Source organism: Piliocolobus tephrosceles, chromosome 14 (assembly GCF_002776525.5).
Source record: "Piliocolobus tephrosceles isolate RC106 chromosome 14, ASM277652v3, whole genome shotgun sequence".
In the NCBI taxonomy this organism is placed as follows: domain Eukaryota; kingdom Metazoa; phylum Chordata; class Mammalia; order Primates; family Cercopithecidae; genus Piliocolobus; species Piliocolobus tephrosceles.
This window is the reverse complement of record NC_045447.1, coordinates 83,874,084-83,895,484: the sequence shown is the minus strand read 5'-3', so window position 1 is coordinate 83,895,484 and position 21,401 is coordinate 83,874,084. Positions and strand designations below refer to the sequence as shown.

At 39.5% G+C, this 21,401-nt stretch overlaps 1 protein-coding gene across 3 annotated transcripts in view; it reads right to left on the bottom strand.

The window, feature by feature from the left end:
• Positions 1-21,401, bottom strand: part of C14H9orf135 (chromosome 14 C9orf135 homolog) — an 85,064-nt gene that overhangs the window by 39,755 nt on the left and 23,908 nt on the right. For 2 of the 3 annotated variants that reach the window (XM_023213414.3, XM_023213415.3), the window contains exons 2-4: positions 20,327-20,435; positions 7,519-7,637; positions 6,241-6,309 (exon numbers count right to left, since the gene is read on the bottom strand). In XM_023213414.3, coding sequence (XP_023069182.2) covers positions 6,241-6,309; positions 7,519-7,637; positions 20,327-20,435 — 297 coding nt within the window. The remainder of the gene's footprint in view (positions 1-6,240; positions 6,310-7,518; positions 7,638-20,326; positions 20,436-21,401) is intronic. The other variant, XM_031934114.1, reaches the window with a different exon arrangement.

Genomic DNA, 21,401 nt, shown 5'->3' with positions numbered 1-21,401 from the left:
TAAATGTTTGGATGAAATGTGGAAATGAATCATTTATTATGAAATTTCAACAATATGCACTAATTACTACCACCAGGAGGCAATCAAATTTGGTGAAAACGACAAGGTACAGTAGTTAGGGCTGACTTTGTGTGAGTTCTACCTCGGGTGCTTCTCCAGTCTCCAGTAGGAACTCAGTACTCCTGGGGAGCCCTCAAATTCAGGGCCCCACGGACCTACTTCTCACACAGCAAATACACTACCTGAACTGATTTTTCCCTATCAAAAAAAAACAAAAAAACAAAAACTGACTTCTTCTGTGGACCATTATCCTGGGACCACACATGTTTATATGTGTATATATTTTTCTCCTTTCCTTTTTTTAAAGAGAAAATAAAAGTGAAGTCAAGTGAAACAGTGGGAATAGAGAAGGAACTCTATGTGTATATTTAAATGAGGACTTCTGAGAAATAAGATCGTAACATAAAATTATACCTATTACTACACCTCCCTTTCAAAATTGGATCTGCCTGGTACAGTTCTGGTTGTTGTTTGTTTTGCTGGTTTGGTGTCTGATTGTTTGTTTAATGGTTGTAGACACAGCCCAGATATTTGTACATGGAAAACCTTACTTCCTAGAATGAATTAGCTACAATCATCTGGTTCTGTGAACAAATCATAAAATGATTTTATATTAAATAATCAGATACACAGGGGCCTTCTGATAATTAGTGAATTTGTTTTCCATGCCTCGTAAAGTGTACTTTCAAATTAAGTAAAAGTTAATTGAGAATGCCCAAGAATCAGGTGGGAAGGCAAATAAAAACTCTTAAATTGACTTGCTAACTATATTCATGTTCCCATCCACTTTTCCTATATGCCATAAAGGAAACGTGCCTCTTGTTATGTTTCTATTCCTCTACTGTCTCTATCCATGTCTCATAAGTTATCCATGTTAGAGACTCCCTACACATGCATTTGTATTATTAATAGTTTGAGACCAAACGGGCATTGTTGATGCCTGAGAGGTCTTCGAACCTCCTTGACTCTCACTCTGCCCATCACAGGCCACTGTCAGCCCCTTGGAGACTCACTGATGGGACTGAGACCGGCTCTCAAGGAAGACAATAGCTTTAGTTCTAGATAAGCTCTATCCAGACTCAAAGTCTATAAATTTCATTTTTAAAGTTTAAGTCTCTGATAATCACTTTAGTGTCATCCTAACTGTTCCCTATATTGAAATTTATTTTTCATCCATCTCCTCCATCTGTGATGCACGTCGAAGGAATTATTAACCGAGCCCTTTTCTTTAGTTAAGGTCAGGAGTGACAAGTTCTGGTGGTGTCAAACATTCTAGCTGTTCTGATTTTCAATTAGTTTCATTGAGATGTTTGCTATCCACTTATGGGGGAAAGGTGTTATGTCTTCTTCACACTGGTCCAAAATAAAGTAGGTGGGACATAGGTTGAGTTATGAGAAAGAGAGTCAGTCAAATGCCATTTCAGCATAATGGACATTATCTAAAAATTAAGATAAGTCCATCAACCTAATGTCTCCTTAATAACAAAACTATACCTTATTCTGATTTTTCTCCCTTAAGAGGTAACCTAAACCTTAAATTTACCTTATGATTACAGTCTTTCTTTTATAAGTTGAAGCATATTTTGGTCCATTGAGCAAACTCATTCTTATTCATTGCCTTTTAAAGTTGACATTTAACTTGCAGAGCTGTAGAGTTGGCAAGAAGCAAAAGATTATTTAATATTCAAGAGAGCAGATTCTAAAACACCATAGCATTCTACTGTATGAAACATTCTATAATTAGTGTATATTAACTGAAAGAAAGAATTACATATGGAATTAGTAGGGGCTGTTTGAAGGTGTTCATGTATTTATCTCCTTGTTAATACTCATGAATCACATAAAACAAATGAGTAATTCTAGCAATTCAAACTAATAAGGGCTGATTTTCTAAAAGAAACTATGTCTTCAAATGCATTTACCAAAAAGAATTGAGAGCAACTTTTGGCTCTAAAGGCCTTGAACCCCTAAATCAAATAAAATAGGAATTAGCCAAATCCCCTTCTATTATAATTTGCTGTTCAATGTCAGAAATAATTAATCTATTAACTCAGGAGCTAATTGTGGTGTATTTGCTGCAGGTTAGGCTCTCTTTAGGCACTGGGGACAGAGTTGTGATAGTCTTTCCCTTCGGAGCATTGAATTGAGCAAGAACGAGAAGAAAGCAAACAGTTGCAACACATATTAACAGTGTCTGCATAAAAGACGCATACAGTGCTATGGGGACCCACAGTGAGGGACCTAACCAAGTTATTGGGGGTGGGGTGGCAGTAGGTATGGGAAGGTCCTCTGGAGGAGGTGGCGAATCAGGTGAGACTTGATAACATCAGAGTTAAGATGAGCATCGAATCTTGCTTCCTCAAAAACCTCCACTAAAACTACAGTAAAGAAACTTAAGAAAGTGGTTTTTTTTTTTTTTTAAACCCGTAATATGGAGAATAGGAGAAAGGACAAGAGAAACAAATTTTGGAAACTCAAGAGAAGATGGACAAGTGGTTCCTCACTTAGCAGAAAGCTGAATGAATCCTAAGTCAGCAAAGGCCTGTGGGGAGAGCTGTCTGAAAAGCAGGTGATGCTCCAAAGCTCTTCCCCCACTGCCAGGTAACTGCCCCTCCCCTTCCTTAGCAGAAAGCTAGAAATTTATTCATCTGTAGGGTAAGAAAGTCCTTAATCAAAAACACAATTCAATTCAGTGACCATACATTATGCAGTATTCATATTGATGTCCCTGTCCAATTGCCTTGCTCACTCTAAGAACACAGGCACCAGCCCACTCTTCACCCTTCAGAAGGGAGATTGAAGAGGCTTATCTGGGAATATGACCAGCCCAAAAGGAGAGACTAAAATAGAGTCATGCCAAATAACGCTATTTCAGTCAACAATAGGCTGGACAGCAGGTACTATGAAGACTCCATAAGATTATAATGGAACTGAAAAATTTCTGTTGACGTTGTTGCCTTTGTAATATCCTAGCACAATGCATTACTCTCATATTTGTGGAGATGCTAGTGTAAACAAGCCTACGTGCTGTTAGCTATATAAAAGTGGAGCACATACGATTATGTACAGTATATAATGATACTTGATAACAATAATAAACAACTGTTACTGGTTTATGCACTTACTATACTATGGTTTTTATCACTATTTTGGAGTATATTTCTTCTACTTATTAAAAAAAATGTGAACTGTAAAACAGCCTCAGGCAGGTCCTTCAGGACGTATTACAGAAGAAGGCATTGTTATCACAAAAGATGACAATTCCACGCATGGTATTGCCCCTGAAGGCTTATCAGTAGCTCAAGATGTGGAGGTGGACACAATGATATTGATGATCTGGACCCTGTGTAGGCCTAGGCTAAGGTGTGTGTTTGTGTCTTCATTTTTAAGAAAAAAGTTGTAAAAGTTAAAAAAAATTATTTAATAATAAAAAGCTTACAGAATAAGGATATAAAGAAAGAAAATACTTTATACAGCTATACAATGTGTTTGCATTTTAAGTTAAGTGTTGCTAAAAGAGTCCAAAAGTTAAAAAAAAAAAAAAAAAAAAAAAAAAGCTGTAAAGTAAAAAAGGTGCAATAAGCTAAAGTAAATGTCTTTTTGAAGAAAGGCAAATATTGTTGATGTATTTTTGATGTTTGACCTATCCAAATCTCATACTGAAATGTGATCCCAATGTTGGAGGTGGGGGTCGGATGAGTGGTGTTTGGGCCATGAGGGTAGATACCTCATGAGCAGCTTGGTGCCCTCCTTGCAGTAAGGAGAGTTCACATGAGATCTGGTAGTTAAAAAGACGCTGGCACCTCCTCCCCTCTCTCTTGCTCCCTCTGTTGCCATGCAACATTCCTGCCTCCCCTTCACCTTCTGCCGTGAGTAAAAGCTTCCTGAGGCTTCACCAGAAGCCAAGCAGATGATAGTGCCATGCTTATACAGCCTGCAGAACTGTGAGGCAAATAAACCTCTTTTCTTTACAAATTACCCAGTCTCAGGTATTCCTTTATAGCAATGCAAAATGCACAAACAAAATTTTTTTATAAATTTAGTGTAGCCTAAATATACAGCGTTTATAAAGTCTACAGTAGTATTTAGTAATGTCCTAGGCCTTCACATTCATAGACTCACTGCTCACTCAGAGACTCACCCAGAGCAACTTCCAGTCTTGCAGAGCACATGTATGGCATGTGCCCTATACAGGTGAACCATGTTTTATCTTTCATTCTGTATTTTTACTACACCTTTTTTATGTTTAGATATGTTTAGATATATAAATACTTAACACTGCGTTATAATTGCCTACACTATTCATCACAGTAACATGCTGTACAGGTTGATAGTCTAGGAGCAATGGATTTTACCATCTAGCCTCAGTGTGTAGTAGGCTAGACCATCTGGTTTGTGCAAGTACACTCTATGATGTTCACACAACGATGAAATCACCTAACAACACATTTCTTGGAACATATCCCTGACATTACACAATGCATCACTGTACTGGTACTAGGTTTCTTTGAAATAATGACCCACCTAGATTCCTCCAGGGAATCTCCAAGGCAGTAAGCCTCACTCACAGGGTCAGAGCCCCATCTCTTAATCATGGGCAGAGGATTGATTAGCAGGTGACTGAGGAAAATGTCTCTAGCGTGGAAGATGGATACCATACCAACAAATAAAAAAACAGAAAAAAAGACACCTTGGAGAAAACAGAGAGTATGCATGGGGAAGAAAAAAAGTTTTTAAGCTATCATTAAAACTTTCATTAACATCTTCAGATAGAAAAGAGAAGATACTGAAGTCATGAAACCAAAAAAAAAAAGATCGTACAAAAACAAAAGGATTCAGTAAACAAAAAGATAATTCAAGGGTAGAGTTGAAGAAACAGAGAGGAAAGTAGATCGTAAAGACCAAAAAGAAAGGGTGAAAAAAGACAGGAAAGTTTTAGGATCAGGAAAAGAAATCCAACATTCAAATAAAGGATTTCCAAAAGAGACAACAGAGAAAACACAGTAGGTCAAGAATAAAATAAATCAAGAATATTTCTCTGAACTGATATGAGTTTATAAACTGAAAGGTTCACCATGTCCAGCAAAGAATTTAGTATGTATGCATCAATTACTGCTCTAATTGTTTGATGTATATTAACTTGCTTAATCTTCACAGCAACCCCATAATGCACAATGCAATCCTTAGAATTTTGTCATACTTAGAAATGTATTTCCACATCACTTACTGTACGTAATGAAAGTTTATGTTTAGAAAGATGAGTGGATAAGATTTCTTTTTCTTTTGTAGTAAGAATTCATGCTTCCCTGCCAAAACAGACTTATCTCTTATATCAGTAAAAATAGTCTCTTGCTGTAAAGTCAGTTCTCTTTGTTCATAGTAATGTTCTACGAAGTTGCTGAAACACTGAATTAGCAAATATTGAACCATTGATCTTAGGGGAAGTATAGGGTTAGGTTCCTGCAAGCCTCTGGTCACATTTTCACCACTCAATCAATATAAAACTTTGTTTAATGTCTGTTTCAGCTTAAAGACATCTTATTTTTTGATTTATCACCTTTGAACTTATGACCAACAACACTGCAACTCATGCCTGAATCAAGCTTGTCTAACACATAAGTTTTCTCTGAAAGGCACATCACAGCCTTCTTGCTCTAAGGAACATGGCAGCACTTCAGCCACCATGCTTGAGGGATGTCTTAAACGAGTTCACCAACAAAAAGCATAAGAGTTTGAAAAACATGTCACTGAATAGACTGTGAAAAGAACACGTTTATAGAATGAGAGCTGAAACAAAAAGGCAGGGCATCACCCTGTTTGACCTTAGCTGGGACTGTACATATCTGGTGCCTTCCCTTTTTTACCAGTCTGCATATGTCCACAAATGACCACGACAGAACTACGAGTATTGACTTGTGGGATGCAAATAGGTAAATTTTACAGAGAACAAAAATTTACAAATACAGAATCTGCAAATAGTGAGGATTTACTGTTGTATTATTATTGTTATTAATGCTATGCATGTGAATGGAGAAAATATTTGGTTAAAGGCAAGTCAAAGATGTCATGTAAAGGGCATTTTGTTGACGTTGGCTCACCCTCTCATACCTTCACCCCTGCAAACAACCTTCTGAATCAGGAAACATTTTGTACAATTGTAGCAGTTTAGGGGCTACTAACATTTTGCTCCGATCTGGTGGATGTCTAGGAAAGACAGCTCCAAAACCTGTGGCAGGCAATCCGGTGACCCTAAAACAAGATAACATTTTTTAGAAAACTTGTTAGAGTGTAATGCGTAAACTTTCAAAGCCATGTAAAACTAATTTAGGGGCTGCGTGCGGTGGCTCATGCCTGTAATTCCAGCACTTTGGGAGGTCGAGACGGGCGAATTGCCTGAGCTCAGGAGTTCAAGACCAGCCTGGGCAATATGGCGAAACCCCGTCTCTACTAAAAATACAAAAAAAATTAGCCGGACGTGGCAGCATGCGCCTGTAGTCCTAGCTACTCGGGAGTCTGATGCAGGAGAATTGCTTGAACCTGGGAGGTGGAGGTTGCAGTGAGCCGAAATCATGCCACTGCACTCCAGCCTGGGTGGCAGAGCAAGACTCCATGTCAAAAAACAAAACAAAACAAAAACTAATTTAGGGTTGGATTTTTATGGTGATTACTTTTTAAAGAGTTTTCGTGTTTGCAACTTTCATAAACTTTATAAAACAAAATGTCTCAACAAGTCAATGGAAATTTTAGCATTTTTGTCATTATTTTGACTGCCTTTTTCAACAATTACAGTATAAGACAAAGGCTATGTGTCATACACTTCCATGGGGAGGCACTGTACCAGGATGCAGGATGACAGCTATGACGAAGATAGAGCTTCTATCCTCAAAGAACTCTATTCCTGAGGAAATGCCTTCATATAAATAACTAGAATGCAAGTCCAACTGTCATGTAGGACATAAAATACTCAGAGGACAAAAATAGAAAAGCAATTAATTCTGATTAATGACAGCTTACCTAATTCTTACTGCATGTCAGGCAATACTTCTATGTACATTTCATACTTTATTTCATCTAAATTTCATAACAACCCTACGAAGTAGATGCTTTTGTAATCTTCATTTTACAGGTGAACAAGCTGGGTTATAAACACCAAAAAGCTTTTACAGTAAATTGTAGAGCTGGAGTTCAAACCTGGATAGTCAGAACCCTGGCCACATATAAAGACGAAACAGCATTTTAGCTGGGCCCAGAATAAGTAGAGAGTTGATTGGTAAACAATTGAGGAAAAGAAACTCCCAGACAGAGAGATCAGCATGAGCAGAAAGCATGGAAGCTTGAGACAAATGTGCTTGATGTGTTCCTTTAGTGTGGAAATGGGGTCACTATACCTTTTTGCTACTTATACGAGTCCTTTCTGCATGTCCATATTCTATAAGTAAAGAAAAGTATTAAGAATACCTTTCGATAATCCCAGAGCTCACTGTTTCCTCATTCAATAAGGCCTTGCTCTTCATTTCAGCCCATTCTGTGTTTAAACACACTTGTGACAACTTTTCATGTGTTTCTGATACCCACATCTGGAAACATAGAAGCCACATATAAGAAAAATGAATTCTCACTAAAAATGGTCAGTTACTAAAACATGTGTTTATTGAAGTACATTCTGATTTTAGTTGTTGACTCTAGCTGACATTAAAAATAAGTGATGGCTCATAGTTGTCAACTGTTTCATCATAAATATGTAAAAATAGCAATTACTGTATGCTATTGGGAAATAAAAAGCAAATTGGTATTTCTATGAAACAGAAAGAACTGCATTCAGTTAAATATGCTGACTCTACCTACTTTCTATTTCCTTCTTTATCCTTCTCAGGGTTGGTATATTTTAAAAACCCTAAGTAGGAAAATGTTTGTAGCAATCCCTTTGTAAATTACAAGGACTTCAGATAGCATCATCATCGTCATCATTATTATTCATTCTCTATCATAGAGCATAATTCAATTAATTATTAAGCAATTATTGCTATGTGGAAAATCTGCAAACTGTAAGATGTACTCAAACCAATCGCAGAAACATCAAGGGTAGCATCTCAGGGATCTTAGGAACAAAATTGCATGTCAGGGATTCAATATTTTCTCCATACAAAACTCTAGAAGATCATGAAGCTGGAGTTTCAGAGCCAAGAACCAGAACTCATCACCAAGAAAATCCATTACTTTATCTGAAAGACTAGATTCCCCAAGATATTCATGAAGTCTCAGAACACATTAATACCACTAGATTTTCTGTTGTTTTGTTTGTTTGTTTGTTTGTTTGTATTTTTTAAAGAGAGACTACTCTTTAGAAAACCAGAGCCTTCAACTGCAAGAGTATCATGGCTATAGTCTGACGCTTTGGGTCCATTTTGCTTTAGTAAAAAGGCTTTGCTGTAACTGGGAGTCCAGCCTAGTCAAAATCATTTTGATTAAGTCTCTGGTGCTAGTTCCCTGGTCTACTCCATGGCTCTCTAGATCCTTGGCTTCTCAGAGCACCGCTCTCTAAGACCTCAACCTCCTGAATTACTATCCTCCCAGCCAAATTTCCCAGCTTTGATCCATATACCCTTAGCTCACTACTCTTCTTCTTACATGTTCAGGCTCCAAAGTCAATGGTAGATGACACTACACTGGGTCTTATTTATTTTAACAGCAAAAAAAAAAAAAAAAAAAAAAAATCTTTTGAGAAAAAATTAGTAGCCACCACTTTGTTTGAAGCTATAAGATAAACCAAAAAATTAAGCTTAGATTGCTGCTCAGCCTTTTGGCTAAGATCAAGTGTAAATATTAAGCTTAGATATGCTCAGATGATTTTTAACAGTAAAATATTTCAGCAAATCAACCAACTCTTTGAAAATCATATGAAACAAAGATATTGCCAAACATAAAATAAAGCAGTAAAAGGAAACAGATAATCATAGCATTAGTGGAGGAGAATGAGTGCTTATTCTGTGCCAGACAATGTACTAAGTGTTTGGACGAACGGAGGCAGGATGATTCACTTCCGGGTTCTTCTTCACCACCAACTCTTCCCGTGTGTGCGAGAATGCAGCTGACGCCCGGGAAGGTGCAGATTAATCAGGCATGCACCAGGTGATGTCAATCCGAGGAGACCAAGATTTACCTGGTGGCACCTGCGGAGCGGCCCCCCTCCCCCGACATGCCCGTGCCCCGCCTATTGCCCTTCCATTCCTAGAAATGTCGCTCCCAGCAGATGCGCCGGGGGCGGGCTTTCTCAGCCCCCACTCTTGTCCGGACTGTATTAGAAACTCCCCCCAACCCAGCTCCGGTCCCTGAAGCTAGATGACCAAAGAATAAATTTGCAGTTTTGCTTTTAGCCTTGCCTACTCGCTGGTTCTTTTGTGCCCACTCTGGTGGTCTTAGAAAAACAAATCACTAAGTACTTTAAAAGCATTATTTTAATACCTTCTCAAAGCAACCCTCTGAGTGTTATGTATTAATATCAGTCATGGTATCAGAAGGGAAAAACAATCATATTGAGAACCGAGGAGAACTTAATGAAGGATCTCTTTATAAACGTGTGGGAACCATTAAGAAAATCAACACTATTGAAGCACCCTGAGGATAGCAATAGTGGAGAACCTTGGGGATGGAACAGTTACTGTAACTCAGAACAACCTACAGCTATAAAGTGAGGGTCACCTGATAGTTGTATCTTTCCGAACAGAAACCCAGCCACTGCCAAACCATGGTCCTACAGGGAGAAAATCACAGGGATAAGTGTCCAAGCTCCCTCTCCTCCCACCTCTGGTCACCTGCCAGTGCCTCTCATGGGCCCATCCCAGTGGAAAGCCAGAAGGCAAGGAGCTCATTGCAGCCAACCCTAGAGGTCAGTCTCCTTGGCACAAAGCAGGGTAAGAAGAGTGGAGAGTGGATCTGGAGGTGCAAATGAAGAACACTTGGTATAATTTCTTTCTGTTTTAAGAAAGGGAAAACTAAGGCTGGAAGGGATTAAGTAATGCCCAGGCAAATCAGCCAAAAAGTAGAAGCTCCACAATTTAAGACTCATGCAGTCTGCCTCATTCATTCATCCATCTATCCACATCTATTAAGTGCCAGGCATCATAGTAGGTTCTACGACTAGATTTGTAAACAAACACCAGAGGCTATACTAGCTATAGCATAGTAGGTTATAGTAAATCGTGGGGATAATGGTAATAACAGCACATGGCCAGAAACCATTCTAAATGTCTTCACATTAAATGCTTGTGACAACTCTACAATTCTCACTTTACACATAAGGAAATAAAGACAATGAAAAGTTCGAGACTCTTGACTTAAGTTACAACCCTGTAAGTGGTAGAGCCAAGAATTAAAGAGAAGCCATCCGACTCCAAAGACAACTCTTAACTTCTGTCTCCTGTATCAGTGACAAATGTTATCTCCCAATATTAGACATTCCTTCTTCATCATCAATAGAATCCCCAAACTTTAGCTGGGTGCCTGGTGTGGCAGACCACATTTTTCAGATGATTTTACTCTTAGATATGATCAGTGACTAGTGCTGGACAATTGAGCATAAGTGGAAATAGTTGTTTCCTGGAAAGAACTTCCAGGAAAAGTCCTTCTTTTCTTTTCCTTCTTGCTGCCTGGAATGCAGACATAATGACTGGTTTCCAGCAGCCATCCTGAGTCCTACCCAAGGATGACAGAGCAGAAAACTGGAAGGAATTGGTCTCTGACAATACATAGAACTTTCATACCAGTCCTGCTATCCTCCAGACCCTTTACATGAAATAATACAACCCTATATGAACAGCCTCTGTTGATTTTCAGTGTCTGTTGCATGTAGGCAAACCTAATCCTACACCATCTCAATGTGAAAAAATCACTTTGGTGCAGAAATGTTCATAACCTGACATAAGGATGCTACTTCATAAAAGCACTTCCATATGTTTAAAAGTCTTTTGGGCTTTGTATATATGTATATCACAGACTGGAGATTGGCAATTTGGTATGTGAGATAGCTAAATTAGCACAGCACAAACTCGTAGGATAATCACTAAAATTTCCATTTAATTTACATAATAAAATCTAGCTTGAGACAAATGATAATATAGAAAATATCTAATGTATAGAGGAAGCTCATTTTATAATGTCATTCATATTCCCTGTTTTCCTGAGTATGAATTATTTTTAAATCCCAATTTCTATTCTTCTAGAATGAACTCTTCCCATATGTGCTGCACTTACGGGAAGAAAATTCAGTAGACACATAACCTGGGTGACTGGTACAGGGAATGAGGAGAACACTTATGACTTCTCCTCAGGTTATATATTTCAGGTTGGCCAGACTGTTCTGCTGGCAAGATTCATTTTAGATAATCCCCAACTGACAATTCTTTCTTGGGTTCTTTACAGGCACCCAGAAAATATATTCCTCTGACCCACAGTGAAGGAAGCTGTGTTGGTCCGTTTTCATGCTACTGATAAAGACATACCCAAGACTGGGCAATTTACAAAAGAAAAAGGTTTAATGGATTTACAGTTCCACTAGGCTGGGAGGCCTCATAATCTTGGCAGAAGGCAATGAGGAGCAAGTCACATCTTTCATGGATGGCAGCAGGCAAAGAGAGAGAGCGTGCGCACTTGTGCAGGGGAACTCCAGTTTTTAAAACCATTAGATCTCATGAGACCTATGCACTATCACGAGAACAGCATGGGAAAGACCTGCCACCATGATTCAATTATCTCCCACTGGGTCCCTCCCACAACACGTGGGAATTACAGGAGCTACAAGATGAGATTTGGGTGGGGACACAGAGCCAAACCATATGAGAAGCTCAGGTACTTCTCATATCAAGCTTTTCCCTCTGATGCCACAGGCTGCTTCTGGAACCCTCCAGTCTGTAGCCTTTTGTCAAGCATGAGTGAGACCCCAGTGCATCAGGTTCCCTGGGTGGTATCATTGAGGCCCCACTCTCAGGGTGGAAATTAAGGGGACACACTTCCCACCCCTACCCCTTAGAAGATTAGAGGGGTTGGATTCACAGCAGGTACTCTTTCTCCAGACAACTCCTCCAACTTCTAAACTCTTTTGACCAGATCTCTTCGATTTCAACCTTTTTTGTTTGTTTTTAAATCATCAAGGTGAATGAGACACCAAGAAGCTCAAAACTCAGTTACTGCCCAAATAATTTGCATGTTTGGCATGAGTGGGTTGGCATCTCACTTACTTAGAATAAAGGAGGAGTTGGCATCTATTATCTTAGATCTTCAGTCATAACTAAGGAACAGTCTTATTTTAGCCTGTTAAGCAGCATTCCCCCTACCAACTGTAGCTTTTCTGCACCATTGCCAAAAAAAAAAAAAAAAAATACAAAAGTTTGATTATCTTTTAATATAATCACAAAGACCATACTTATTTCTCAGAAGTGTTGTCCTTGGAAATCCTCACTGTTTCACATCTTGGTTAACTCAGTAGTGCCATGTAAAGATTCTAAAGGATCCAAGAGAGGTCTCTGAAAATGTAACTGCTATTATTTTGAACAACTGAGACTCATAGGGTGCAATCAGAAAAATAATTGTATTGTTTTCCACAACTACCTCTTCAAGAAAGCTTTTGTGAACTTATTCCTTCTTCTTCTTCTTTATTTTTATTTTTTAGAAATAGGGTCTCACTGTTATCCATGCTGAAGTGTAGTGGCACATTCATAGCTTACTGCAGCCTCAAACTCATGGGCTCAAGCAATCCTCCTGCCTCAGCCTCCCTAGTAGCTAGGACTACAAGCGTGCCCCACCACACCTGGCTTAGGGGATGCTCCTTTTCCTGTCTCTAGCAGAAATAAATTTATAACAAGTCTCATTTTTTCCTGATCACTCTGAGATAACAAAACCACTTCTTGTCACAAAATAGTCTTAATTAAATATTTAATATTAGTAAAATAAGCACAAAAGACTCTTCTAATTGTCTGGGGGAAAGGAAAAGCAGAGCAGGTGGAGAAATAATAAATTATCCAACCCGGCCTACCCCTCACACCCACTTCCCTCCGCCTACTTACCAGCCTAGAGCAGGTTATAGCTGGAGGAAGAGAAAAGCTTTAACTCTAAATGAAATCCATCATTTCGATGAGATATTTTAATTATTGAAATGTGACCAATAGGCTTTTTATTATCTGAGATTGACCATAAAACCTAAGGAAGCTGCATAGGATTTTGTCCAAGCATAAAGGAAGAACTGACTCCACAAAGCAGGGTAAATAGGCAGTGGAGGCAAAAAATATGGATGTGTGTGTCTCTGCATGTTTGTGCATGCAGGTGTGTGTGTATGTACATACACGTGATTGCCCAATTTAAGTCTCATTTGTTCAACATAACAGTTACACCTGCTTAAGCAAACTAATATACATGAAAAATTAAAGTCTAATCTCTGTAAGAGTTAAATTAGGGCATGATTACTGATGTAGAAAAGGAGCAGCAAATGTGAGTGATGGGATCAAAATGCTGGGTGGCCCGCTTTCATTCCCATCCCAAATGTCTGGAAATGACAGAGAAGATACTTGCTAGAATAAATAGACTCAGAGATGCAGCAGAAAACTGGGGAAGTACACTCAGTGGGCCACAATTGATACAGAATGCCTAACACAGGAAAGCCAGATGTGATTGTGGTGATATTGGAAAAGCTGATCCAAAGTTGTTCCACGAGAGAATGCTGAAACCTGTGACATCAACTGCAAGCTCCAAGATTATGGAGACAGGAAGCAAGAGGAGACCCTAGCTCAACAGCCTACTGTCCCCAAACATCTTCCTTTCCTCTGCAATGGCATTTAAAATTATTTAATTTATAAACATTTGATCTGTATACCCCTTTCAGGTGCTTAGATATGAATGCAAGAAGCATCTATGAGATTATAAGATTATACTGGTCAAAATACCATCCTACAATGTCAAAGAAAAAAATACTTGAACCAATTAAGTAAATAATTGAATTTCCCATATCTGGTATAATTATATCCTTTATATCCCTTTTAGGAACATTAGTTTTCAAATGTGATATTTTTATTCACTAAAACAGCTCATATTTAGGCTTATTTGGCTAGTCTTAATCTATTCATAAAATGAATGCTAATATACTTTTGTACTATTCATTTATTTGCCATTTTTAAATCCACACTGTCTGTGATGCTGTTAATATTAGCCTAATTTGCTCAACAATGTTGTCCTGTTAGTTCCAAAAATGCCTTGGCATTGAGCCTCTAGCTGTATAAGAAAAATCTGTTTAATGAATTGTTTGTGTATTTCTTTGTTCATTTATGTCTGAAAAGTTCTCAGCTTCTATGACACAGCATCATACATGCTCTGTACTTAATCCTTCTAAATTTATGGGATTCAACATGCACCCCTTTCTCAGAAGTGGTCTTTGTCCTCCCAGTGGCTCTCACTTTAGTATCAGCCTCACATGCTAGGAAGGTAACATAAGTGATTGTGATAGGGCCTTTGGTAGTGTTGTGAGGATCTTTGGGTGAGAGGCTTTACATGTTGAAGCAACAATAGCAGACATACTCTTTTTTTTTTTTTTTTTGAGACGGAGTCTCGCTCTGTCGCCCAGGCTGGAGTGCAGTGGCCGGATCTCAGCTCACTGCAAGCTCGGCCTCCTGGGTTTACGCCATTCTCCTGCCTCAGCTGGGACTACAGGCGCCCGCCAATTCACCCGGCTAGTTTTTTGTATTTTTTAGTAGAGATGGGGTTTCACTGTGTTAGCCAGGATGGTCTCGATCTCCTGACCTCGTGATCCGCCCGTCTCGGCCTCCCAAAGTGCTGGGATTACAGGTTGAGCCACCGCGCCCGGCGACATACTCTTGATGATTTTAGTTTTTGTGGAATTCACCCTGGTAGAGATATGTAGCACCTGAATAAAGTTCAGGTAAAAGACCATAGTTTAGAATGCTATTACCCACTAAGCTTAGAATAAGACAATCAGGGCAAGCCCAGTGGCTTGAATTACTGTTCTCCTGTGAATCTATTTCCCCAATGGCCTTACTTGGCCTCCTGAAACCAGAGGGACCATTGAAGTAGGAAATCAATTATCCCACCATTGAAACCTGAATGGTATGTTTCCAGATCCTGCCAAGAGATGGTTCCTTTAGGATTCAGCTCCAGAGCTTCAAAGGAAACCATACCCAAACCTCCCTCCAACCCACTTCAGTTCAGGTGCACCTTACAGCATCCTGATGTTCTTAGCATCCATCATACCCTTTGCCACCATGGTTATGTGTTCTCATTTCCCCTAAGAACCTATGAGTTCCTCATATACAAGGACCAATTTTTGAATTATGTTTCCTACCCTAGCACTTAGCATCATGCCTGGCAAAGTAATGGGGCCTCAAAAAATGTTTGTTGAATGTAGAACTTCTTCCTTTTATCCTCTTCCCTTTCTCCCTCCTCCCCTTCCTTCCTACCTTCTTTCTTTGTTTCCTTCCTTCATCCCTTCCTCTCTCCCTTACTTCCTTTCTTCCTTCTTCCCTTTCTTCCACAAATATTTATTGAGCATCCACTATGTTCTAGGCACTGTACTCAGAACTGGAGATAAAACAGGGAACAAAACAGACCAAAGTCCCCACTTTCAAAGAGCTCGTATTCTAACAGGAGGTGACAAATGATTAACAACTAAATAAATCTGAAATATGTCCAGCCATGTAAGTATCATGAAGAAAACTAAAGTGAGGAAAGGAGATAGAGAGCTATGATAAGAATGGACTGCTCTTTTACATACAAAAGGGTAACTGGCTCATTGAACAAGTGGGACTTACAAGTATGTACAATCAGAAAACAAACCTACTTTTCCTCCATCACTGCCCATCCACAGTCATTTGGAGGGACTAGTTCTTTCTCACGTTCCTGAATGAAATATAAGACAGGTCCCAGGGCGTTTCTGGTTACTCTCAGATAATACAAAACTTCTCTGGCTACTTTTGTCCCAAGAGGATTTTCACTGAGGTAAGTAAAATGCCAGTCCCATATAATAATCAAAACTTCACACGTCATGGAAAGATTCTCATTCCTCCACCTTGGGGCTGCTTCGGCCTGACCCACTATATTAGGAACAGGGGGCACAGTTGGCTTCTTCTCAATTATCCCACTTGGACTTCTTCCCTATTCCCCACCTCCCTCTATCTCCTTGGGGACTGATGCCAAGGATGTGTGGAGATGAGGAAGAGAGAGAGGTAAATGCAGGAATGGCAGAATGTAATTTTACTTTGGTTTCCCTTGGGCATGTTTATCTTTGACCCTCTCTGGCACTGGTGAATGTTCAAAGATGACTTTCTTGGGATGTTCTGGTAGACTTTGGGATCACCTCTGGGAACACTGAATGGCATGTCTCATGATAGAAGATGCCTCTGGCTAGACTTAAATGTCTTGCCTCGGCTCCTGGAAACCCAGCTAGGTCCCTCCCATCTCTCCCTTTTTTACTTCTACAAATATTTATTGGGCATCCACTATGAGGTGCTTTTTCACAGGCTCTGAAATGACGCCACGTCATTTTCTTCTTCCCTGTGGTCCACACTGGATCCACAAGAGGCACATCTGGGCCCGAGGATTCACACATCCTTGCTCCACCTCTAGGGGAGCTGGCTCCCTCTTTTCTGCTCTGCTTCCTCTAACCAGTCACCAGAGCCTTGTGTCTAACTTCGTGAGGCACAAGGGTCCTTGAGATGAGACTTAGAGCACACTCTTTCCAAAACCCTCTCTGTACTAACAAACTCCTCTTTAGTCTTCTTGCATTTCAATTATCTTATATCCCTCATGTGAGTGGGAGCCAATTAGCACCATCTTCTTTGAGGATCTTGCTTAAGTGACCTAATTATTTACTTTGGCACATGAGGCTATTGTTCTGTTCTTAGACTTTTAGAGCCTTAGCCAAAATGTAGACAAAAGTAAGTCCCCTTTTAAACTCTGCTACAAATAAATGATGCTCACATTAGCTCCTGCAGCAGCATTTAAGGACAAGGACACCTTCAATCAGCTAAATGAAAATGCAGTGGATGGACAAAGCAGCCATTCAGCAGCAATCTTGCAAAAAAACCAAAAATGTTAAGAAGGCATTCAGAAGGGGAAACAGATGGGAATAGGGCTAGCCAGCATGTGTGTGGACATAATTCAGGAAATAGGACAGAAGTTATGGCTAAGATGTAAGAAATCAAAGCCCCAACACATATGCAGTGACATATACAATATCCAAGCCATAGAAAAAATAATCAGGTCTATTTTCTATAAGGAAGGTGCAGTATAGTGGGGTAAAAAGGCCAGCACACTAGACGTGGAAAAGTTTGGTACTCCAAGAGGCAGTTTGGAAAAGTCTCTAAGATCTTAGCATTTAAAGCCAGAGAAGAACAATGGATTTTAATTTGTAATATACTTTCTAGTTGTTTGACTTTTCACCAGTGATTAAGTTTCACTTGTTCTCAGTTCCCTCATCTGTCCAATGTGGATCACGTATGAGACCTGCCTGAAGAGCTGTCCAGAAGATGAAATGAAACGTTTTTAATGGAACCATCTTGTTGAATTGATCCTACTGCATCAATAGGATGCAATCATAAAGGAATTTCATTTTAATCAGACTGCCCCTTCCCTCCCACAGCAAGTTATTTCCTTTTGTTTAATAAAAGTCTTAGGCAAGTCTCTTTTTGGCCACTGCTGTCCCTGCCCCAAGGGCAGTGTACTCCCTCTTTCTGCTGTGCCGTATCAGGCATGACTTCTAACATTTAAGTTTTTAAGCATGTGCCTAGACCCCATGTCCTCTAAATTCCAGGACATACATATTAATTTCTCTGAGTGGTTCCCTTGAAACTCCTCTCAACTGGAGAAAGAGGGGCACAGGACCCACAACTACATGAATCCTTTTTTAATTCTTCAGTCCCTTGTCTTCAAGGACATAACTACTCATACCGGTTTAATCTAATTTAGTCTCTTAGCAGGTCCTGCCTAGATGGCCTGGATTCTTGCTTTAAGGCATGTGGTTCCTGCCAACTATCAAGAGTGTCTTTAGGCCCTTATCAAAACTCTGTGACAACAGGAAGACGGACTTGCCCCATCCTCTTGCTACATCCAGCCTCATGTGAAGGCTGGCATGTGAAGGTGTGGGGGCTCAGTGCCAGTATCCCCTCCTTCTCTTTACACTTGGGACCTTGGGTGAGTCATTTAAGATCTGCAAGTCTAGGTTTAGAACTAGAATAATAATATATTTCTTGACAGCTTCATAGCTTTGTTGTGAAGAATGAAAAACAAGATTGATGAGCCAATGCTTTATACACAGGAAGTCTATAGGGAAAGATGTAAATTGCTATTAAGATAGAGAATAGCAGTTCCATCAGAAATAGTGATTCCTCAGTCTATTTTCTTTTCTATTGAATACACATTTCAAATCTGGCAGGTGAAGGACAGGGTTTCAATGGCCATCAACAAAAAGACATACAGACAGTAAATACTACTATTTATTTACACGTTCTCATTAAACCTGAGGCTCGACCACAGTAATGCATGTAATATTGGGGAAGGAACGTTTGTGGTTCCTATACTTCATACCCCACTTCATCTCACGTCCTTTGTGAGGAATAGGAATACCCAGAGACAAAGAGCATTTTTATATAGGAATCAAATATATGAGGTATAGGAATACCCAGAGACCAAGAGCATTTCTACATAGGAATCAAAAATGAATGTTTTTAAGGACCAAAAGTTCTTTAAAAACATTTTTTATATGGGAATCAAAAATAAATGTTTTTTAAGGACCAAAGTCTCTAAGTGCATGCCAACCAATGCCTGTCTTGCTCAACTTACTCTTGTCCTGACCACAGCCCCATGCTGAAGAAAGCAAGGTGAAGCTGGGTTTGTGGGGGAATGGAGCAAGGTGGATGCTGACTGAGTTGGGCATCACACTGCAGAGCCCCATCCACATGCTGGCTGATGACCCATGAGGCAGCCTGATGCAAAGGGAAGAGGGTTGGGTGGAAACTGAGGAAATCATCAGATTCCCCTGAGATCTGGGCTATGGAGCAAGAGGTAAACCTGAGCAGAGAGAAATGGAGATGCCAGAGACTCTGTGTGTGCATGTGACACAGAGAGGTTGGGGTGGCGATGAGGATGCCTTGCTTTAGAGCTGTGTTAGTTCCTGCAAGTTTGCTCATTCCATATCCAGGCAGCTGTCACTTTACAATAAATCCCCATTCTCCAGGTGATCCTTATTACTCTCTGTCCACTGCAACTATAAGAGGAAAGAAGGAAATGACACTGCCATGCTAAGCTAATTTGTCCTCATTACCTTGTAGAATGGAGAATCTTCTAGAACAATTTCCAATGCGGAATTATGTATCTTTTTACACTTGCCCCATTTCAAATGCTGGTCTAAAACTAGCCCAGCTTTGGGGGGCAGAATGTGACACAAACCCAGTCTTTTCATCACTTGTACAACCACCCTCATCAAATCGCCAGCTCTTCATGCCTAAGGCCATCCTCTAAGGCTAAATTGTCTTCAGCTAGCCCCAAAGTTCCTGACATTGTAGGACCCAATTTGCAGGTCTCCTAGGAGTTGAGCTCTTGCCTCATGCTGACTGGATAGACACCTATGTAGCCAAGCAGTAACCTGCTCACCTCAATTCAAACAGGAATTACTTATGCCATAAATATTCTGCTTGTAACTGGATTGTACAAACATTATGAGACTGTTAATAGCATGTTTTAGTTACTCACAACTCCACCAGCTTAAGGTAAGTACAAAAGACTTGAAACCAAAGATAGGTTTATACCTAGGTTATACCTAGGGGTATAAACTCTCCCTCTTCCACCCCCTAGCTGTGTGACTTTGAGTAAGTCACTTAGTCTTTAGGAGTCTCTTTCCTCTCCTCTGTGAATTAGAGATGGTAATACCCACTTCGCAGGGTTATTATGGAGGTGAAAGGAGACATCTAACAGGATATTGTCACTATAGTGACAACAGCATTATAGCAACAGGAACAATTTCCTAGGCACTTTTATGTGCCAGGCACCGTGCCACATACTCAACTTGCTTCATCTCATTTAATTCACCCAATCCCTTTATGAGATAGGCACATTTTACAGGTAATGTAGCTTCAGCACACAGTGACTAAGTCATCTAAGTAACTAGCACAGTTAACCAGGGATGGTGCTGCACAAAACACTCCTCTTTTAACTTTTTCATGTTTCACTATGACAAAGATTTCCGACTTAAAACGAAGTAATAGCAATTACTTACTGGGGATTCATCGGTTCCAAGTCGCCGATATGTTGAATTACACAGCTTTTTAACTTTCTCAGGACCCTCTATATCATAATCTTTGGGAAAAGCTTCTCTGTCACGGTGCCTTAAGAAAAAATTAGGAGTACATTAAGAGATGAAGTTTATTTATTCTATATTGCATTCAGATTTTCAAAAACTATCCAATGAAAATTTTCTATATTTGCAGCATTATTTTAACGATAAATTTATTAGATTTGTGACATATAAAGTATTTTCCATCTCTTTTCAAGTAATACTGAGGCTAGTTCCTAAAAGCAACCTAGCATAAGTGATAAAACTAATAATATCACCCAAACAATACTTCTCGAACATAGTAATAGTAATTATTCAGTGATTCCAATGAACTGAATCTTATTTAATAATGTAGATTAGTTTACCAACAGTAAATTCTAAAATAAGACATGGTAATATCTTGGAAAGTCAACTTTCCACTTTAGAAATTCTTTCTACCATGAATTTTAATTACAATTTTTTTCAAAACAAGACAGCAAAGTATTTGCCCATATTGATTTATAACCTGTGCTTCCTGCTTCTAAAGAGGCAATAAAGGAAGCTGATAAACATGAGGTAGAAGAAAACAGTTCTTAAAAATGTAGATGGAAGAAGGAAAAAATATACCAAACATCTTGATTAAAAGAGTGATTAATAATAATCAGAGACAGGGCACAGTAACACATGCCTGTAATCTCAGCACTTTGGGAGGCAGGCAGATCTCTCGAGCCTAGAAGTTCAAGACCAGCCTGGGAAACATGGCAAGATCCCATCTCTACAAAAAAATACAACAATCAGCTGGGCTTGGTGGCATGTGCCTGTAGTCACAGCTACTTGGGAGGCTGGGCTAGGAGGATCACCTCAGGGAGGTCAAGGCTGCACTGAGCCATGATTGTGCCACTGCACTCCAGCCTGGGCAAAGAATAAGACCCTGTCTCAAAAAAGAAAAAGGAGAAGAAGAAGAAGAGGAGGAAGAAGGAGAGGAAGAAGAGGAAGAAGAAGAAGAAGAAGAAGAAGAAGAAGAAGAAGAAGAAGAAGA